The following is a 6000-nucleotide window of genomic DNA, read 5'->3' on the forward strand; positions in this document are numbered from 1 at the left end:
AGTAATCAGATACCACGCTGGCATAATACCCTGGCCACTGGTGGAGATGCAAGCCTTTGAAATCAAGACAAGAACGCTCCTTCCGATGCACGGAGGGAAGATGCTGCCAGGCAAGACATATATGGAGCGGCATAACAAGGTAGCAGGAATAGTGTACACGAGCATTTGTCCCAAATATAGACTGGACGTCCCAGAATCGAGATGGGAGACACCACCAAAGGTGGTTGAGAACAGCCAGGCCAAGATCCTACAGGACTTTCAGATCCATACTGACAAACTAGTGGTGGCCAACCAGCCTCACATGGTGGTGGTGGATAAGACAGCAGTTGTGATGGATGTACCAATCCCGAAAAAAAGGAACACACAAAGTTGGAGAAATACCAAGGACTGAAGGAAGAACAAGTGAAAATATGGATGGTGAAGGCAATAGTGCTGCCTGTACTAATCGGGACACTGGTGGCAGTAACCCTAAAGCTGGGATGATGGCTCCAGCAGATACCAGGAACAATATCTGACATCTCCATCAAGAAGAGCGCAATACTGGGAAACAGCTATGATCCTGCACAGAACCCTCCAACTCCCAGGCCTCTGGTAGAGGACCCAAGCCTGAAGGAGATACCACCCGAGTGGGAGAGAAATTTAATTTTATGTATATGTAGAGAGAGAGAGGTAAAATAAAAAAAACTATATAAAAGTGTATACAGTCTATATATCTCATACTATACATCACTATATATCATTTTACACTTGAAACTATGTGAATCCCAGAATGCATATCTGGAAATTATGAATCCCAGCCCTGGAACAATGATTCCCTGCAATTTATCACGGAATACACACAGTAATCCTACGCTATATCGCAGTTCTGGCTATTACAGTTACTCTATTTTTTAAATTGTTTGTTACTCTATTTTTTAAATTGTTTGTATTTTTGTGTTATCCACTGCTCTCTCTCTCTCAATATACGATGTTAGTTTTTTATTTACATTTTTTAGGACCTTATATTTTCACAAAATCTATCACGACAAACGACAGTATTGTTTTTTTATGCCACTGATGAAATGATATGAGAGTATAATCCAAGTACATCCTTTTTAAGAACTATTAACTAGAAGAATATATTGAACATTTGCATTGTAATGTAGAACAATATAATATATATATATTGACTGCATCATCCGCAGACCTGTTTGCTCGGTAGGCAAACTGCAGGGGGTCCAGCAGGGGACCTGTGACGCTCTTGAGGTGATCCAGCACAAGACGTTCAAAGGACTTCATAACCACATATGTCAAGGCGACAGGCCTGTTGTCATTTAGACCTGAGATTGTAGGTTTCTTGGGGACTGGAATGATGGTGGAGCGTTTGAAACAGGATGGTACTTCGCACAGTTCCAGAGATCTATTGAAGATCTGTGTGAAGACTGGAGCGAGCTGGTCCGCGCAGACTTTGAGGCAGGATGGGGACACAAGGTCTGGGCCTGCCGCTTTGTTGATCTTTTGTTATTTGAAGATGTGTCTCACATCCTGTTTGTGGATGGTTAACGCAGATGTCAGAGGTGTGATTGTGGTCGGAGGGGTGGGTGTGGCTTGTGAGAGTGTCCTTTTCAAATCTGCTGTAGAAGGTATTCAAGTCATTGGCTAGTGTGCTATTGTTCTCAGCTTGGGGTGATCGTCGCTTGTAATTGGTCAGCAATTGGGATGCATGCAAGACTGATTTAGAGTCGTTAGCGCTAAACTGTTTTTCCAACTTTGCTGCATAGTTTCTCTTTGCAATGTTAATTTCTTTAGTCAGCTGGTTTCTAGCTCGATTATACAGGGCCCTATCCCCGGTCTGATATGTGTCCTCCTTAGCTTGGCGAAGTTGCTTAAGTTTGGCAGTGAACCACGGCTTGTTGTTATTGAATGCACGAAATGACTTTGTTGGTACACAAACCTCTTCACAGAAACTAATATAGGATGTGACAGCATAATATAGGATGTGACAGTGTGCGTATATTCATCCAGGCTGCCAGCTGAATTTTCAAAGACACTCCAGTCTGTGCAGTCTAAACAGCTTTGAAGTTCTATCTTTGCTTCATTGGTCCACTTTTTCATTTTTTTCACTGTAGGCTTCACGCATTTAAGTTCTTGTCGGTATTAAGTGAATTAAGCAGTGATCAGATGAGCCCAGTGCTGCACAAGGTTTGGCACGGTATGTGTTATTTAGCGTAGTATAGCAGTGGTCTAAAATGTTATTTTCCCTGGTGCGACAGTCGATGTGCTGCTTGTATATAGGGAGTTTGTGGTTGAGTCTTGCTTTGTTACAGTCCCCGAGAATAATGAGGGGTGAGTCCGGGTGTTTTTTTTCAATTTCGTTTACTTGTTCAGCGAGCGTTAGCAGTGCGGCGTTCGTGTTAGCTTGAGGCGGAATGTAGACACCAGCGAGAATGAATGATGCAAACTCATGAGGCGAGTAGAATGGCTTGCAGTTCAAAAACAGCGACTCTAATTGCGGGCTGCAGTGTGTGCTGAGTTCCGTGACGTCCATACACCATTTTTCGTTGATATAGAAGTATATCCCGCCGCCTTTTGTTTTCCCCGATCGGTCTGCCCGGTGAAGATGGAAGCCTGGGAACCATGACGCTGCCATTGGGTGCAGCCTCACAAAGCCAATATCTCCATAAAGCACATGGCGGCAGAACGTCCAAAGTCTTTACTGGTCTTGATCAGAAGATGACGCTCGTCCATTTTGTTGGGTAGGGAGCTTAGATTCGCGAGGTGGACGGAAACGCCAATCTGTATCCGCTCTTGCGGAGCTTCACTTGGATGCCGGCTCGCTTCCCTCTGTGACGCCGCCTCCGTCTCCATGCGCCAAAGACCGCGGTCTCTGCTCCGGTGAGTAACTCAGGGACAAAAACTGAGCGGATTTGCGAAAATTGGTGAAAGAAAGTCCGGAGTAGCCTCCTTGATGGTTAGTAATTCTCCCCTTGTGTAAGTGAGTTGTGAAATGTCTCCAAAGACGAATGAAAAACACTAAAACAATACTAGAGAGCGCGTAACCGAGGCGTCCACACCGGTAGACGCCATCTTGGTAATTGTTGTAGATTCAAGTTTACCCATAGAGCATCAAAAGTAACATTTTAACCTTCTCATTTGCAGACTCCCAGCGCCTTCCCGAGGCTCCGCTGGATGGAGAGATCTTCTTCTGCTGACTCTCATCCTCGCTCAACGAGACTTTCTAGCTAGCCTACCGCCCTGTTGCAACGCAGAAAGTGCTTTTGTTCGTCCAGTAGCTCCAAACTTGCAGCATTTGAGCAAAGAACCACAAAATGGCCACCGTGACTTTGACGCCGACTATTCAATTCATTCCTCCTCCTGTCTCGTCAACACACATACATACACACACAGTGGTGGTGGTGCTCGGCAAACAGACGGGAATGTCAACAAGCTTCCATATGGCACCGCAACATGAGAAGAGAAAGCAATTTCCCTTTAAAACGCCACGCCTGGAAGTGCACTGGGAGCCTTTCCAAAATAAAATAAAACAGACTCCACATCGTTTTACTTTGAAAAACCTGGTGCAAGTTCCCGTAAATCAGTCGAACATACGTCAGTCGAACCGTGGCTAAAGTTTTCGTCGTTGGCCGTTTGCATTCATCACATAGGATGGATTTTGAAAAACAATTTAAATTAGCCGAAAAGTAAAGTGATCATTTTCAACGTAATCGTCCATGCTGCTAATCACCTTGTGCGCCATTTTGTTTTGTTTTTCTGCTACCAATTGAGGCTATCACAACAAGACCATCTCTGTTGTTTAAGTGAAAACGGACAACTGTTTTTCTGACAAAAATCTGAAAATTCTGAGATACCTTGTTTTATTCAGGTTTAATTTTATCCGACAAAAAGCATCTGCAGTACTGCGAAATTTTGTGTGTGGGAGGGGGTTATACAAAAAAAAAGGTTTTTCCAATCAAAAGGAAATAATGACAAGATTCCAAGATACACATTTTGTTGTCCGACAAAAAGCTGGTTAGGCCATTATTATTTTTTTTAATCACAAAATTCAGCTACTTGTTTTGTCCACGTCGAATGTAGTTGTCCAAAGAGAAGCACAAAGACTAATTTTGGAAAATTGTTTTGTATTACAAAAAAAAATTGTTTTTTAACGTCATAATTCAAAAATATGAAATGTCAGAGATACCTGTTTTATTTGTGTTGTACATTGTCGTCTGTATAAAAAAACATAGCAAATCACAAAATTCGGAGATACACCTTTTATTCACTTACGTCATTGTGGGACAATAAAGCACCTACTGCCAAATTTGGATTTCTTTTCTTGGAAAAAAAACATTTTTATTTTATTTTATTTTAAGCATGGTCTAATTTGGCAATTAAAAGCACGTCGCTAACACACTTTTGAGCATAAATCTTTTTATTTGCATAAAACACCACTAAGTCTTCTGAAAATAAATTTTAATCACAATATTTGGTGATACATGGATGACAATGCTAACATGCTTTTAATTTCAAGCCTGTTTTATTTGCATCGAACGTGCCAAAAGCTCATTCCATCAAATTTTCAAACATTTTTCCAATTAAAAAAAAAATAAAAAATCACAACATTCGTGAATGCATGCCGCCTCTGCGCCGCTAACCCGCTTATAATTGTATTAGCGTCAAACGTCCGATGAAAAGCATATGCGGTATATGCTTTGTGGCTTTTTATGCTAAAAGACATTTCGGACCACACGAGCATACTTTTGCCTTCCTCCCACTGTCTTTATATACAAAAAAAACATGACTTCTCTGGAAAAAAATCTAAAAATCACATTTGGTGATACATCGGCCGATGCAACTAACCAGATTTAAATTATATTTTTAGTTGATTCATTGGCTTCCTGCAGGACAGGTAAAAACAGGAATTTGGAGTGCGTCATGGCTAATATTTTTTTCCAACAGTAATGGAACTCTCCGGGGCACCGAGGGGCACTGTGGGCTATGACATATTATTGTTTATGAGCTAATGATTCAACCTTAATGCGTAAGTAACCATGAGCAATCGGCAGCAGCGGCTTTATTGTGGAAGGACAGCGAACTCATCTACTTCCTGTAAGGGACAATCAGTCAATCAAGACGCCGCAGCCTTTTTTGTTTGTTTGTAACAAAATGAAATGCACTAAAAGATAGAAGAGCTTGCTTGTTTGAGTATGTGAAGTAAAAAAAAAAAAGTAAAAGAATGCAAATGTAAATATGATTTATGTATAAAACATGTAAAAAAAAGATTTTGGTTTTGTGATTATTACAATATTTACATAAGGATGTTTTATTTATCTTTTATGCTCTCCCCTTTTGGGGACAGTAAACAGTGTAAAGTGATGTCTCTCACCTAATAAAAAAAAATTACGATGTTTTTGCTCTTGGTTGAAATTTTAGAATTCCAAGTTTACTTGAACGCGGCATATCTTGTGCCACATTTTGCCAACATTGCAAAGTTACATACTGTGTTGTTTTCATTTTATTATTTTTTCACCTGACCATAAAAGTATTTTTCTATGATCCAGACAGATGAGTTGTGCGTGGAAAACTCGCATTTCAGACAGCCCATGAAGGCAACACAGAAGCCAGTTTCACTAAGCAACATAAAACTGAGGTCGGTCTATCATGAGTAGATTGGACAAAAATGTCGTAGGAGCTGTGCCAAAAAAGACAGTAAGTCAGCGATTTTGTTTTGCAGCCCTAGAAAAATTGACTCGGTAGCGCCTCTGAATTTTGGGAAAATTCAGCCCCTGAAGCTACAACCCCAATTCCAATGAAGTTGGGACATTGTGGTAAAACTAAATAAAAACAATACATGGATGTGCAAGTCATGTTCAACCTATATTTAATTGAATACACGATAAAGACAAGATATTCAATGTTCAAACTGGTAAACTTGATTGCTTTTAGCAAATAATCATTAACTTGGAATTGTATGGCTGCAACACGTTCCAAAAAAGCTGGGACAGGGTCATGGTTACCACT

General features: G+C 40.8%; 1 protein-coding gene across 12 annotated transcripts in view; it reads left to right on the top strand.

Moving 5' to 3' along the window:
• The window catches only part of LOC133474115 (A-kinase anchor protein 13), a 226047-nt gene extending 220658 nt beyond the window's left edge, over positions 1-5389 (top strand). For 10 of the 12 annotated variants that reach the window (XM_061765461.1, XM_061765450.1, XM_061765455.1 and 7 more), the window contains 2 exons: positions 2740-2874; positions 3139-5389. In XM_061765461.1, coding sequence (XP_061621445.1) covers positions 2740-2874; positions 3139-3191 — 188 coding nt within the window. In that variant the 3' untranslated portion in view covers positions 3192-5389. The remainder of the gene's footprint in view (positions 1-2739; positions 2875-3138) is intronic. The other 2 variants (XM_061765460.1, XM_061765462.1) reach the window with 1 other exon arrangement.
• Positions 5390-6000: the final 611 nt, after the last annotated feature.

Source organism: Phyllopteryx taeniolatus, chromosome 2, assembly GCF_024500385.1.
Source record: "Phyllopteryx taeniolatus isolate TA_2022b chromosome 2, UOR_Ptae_1.2, whole genome shotgun sequence".
NCBI lineage: Eukaryota > Metazoa > Chordata > Actinopteri > Syngnathiformes > Syngnathidae > Phyllopteryx > Phyllopteryx taeniolatus.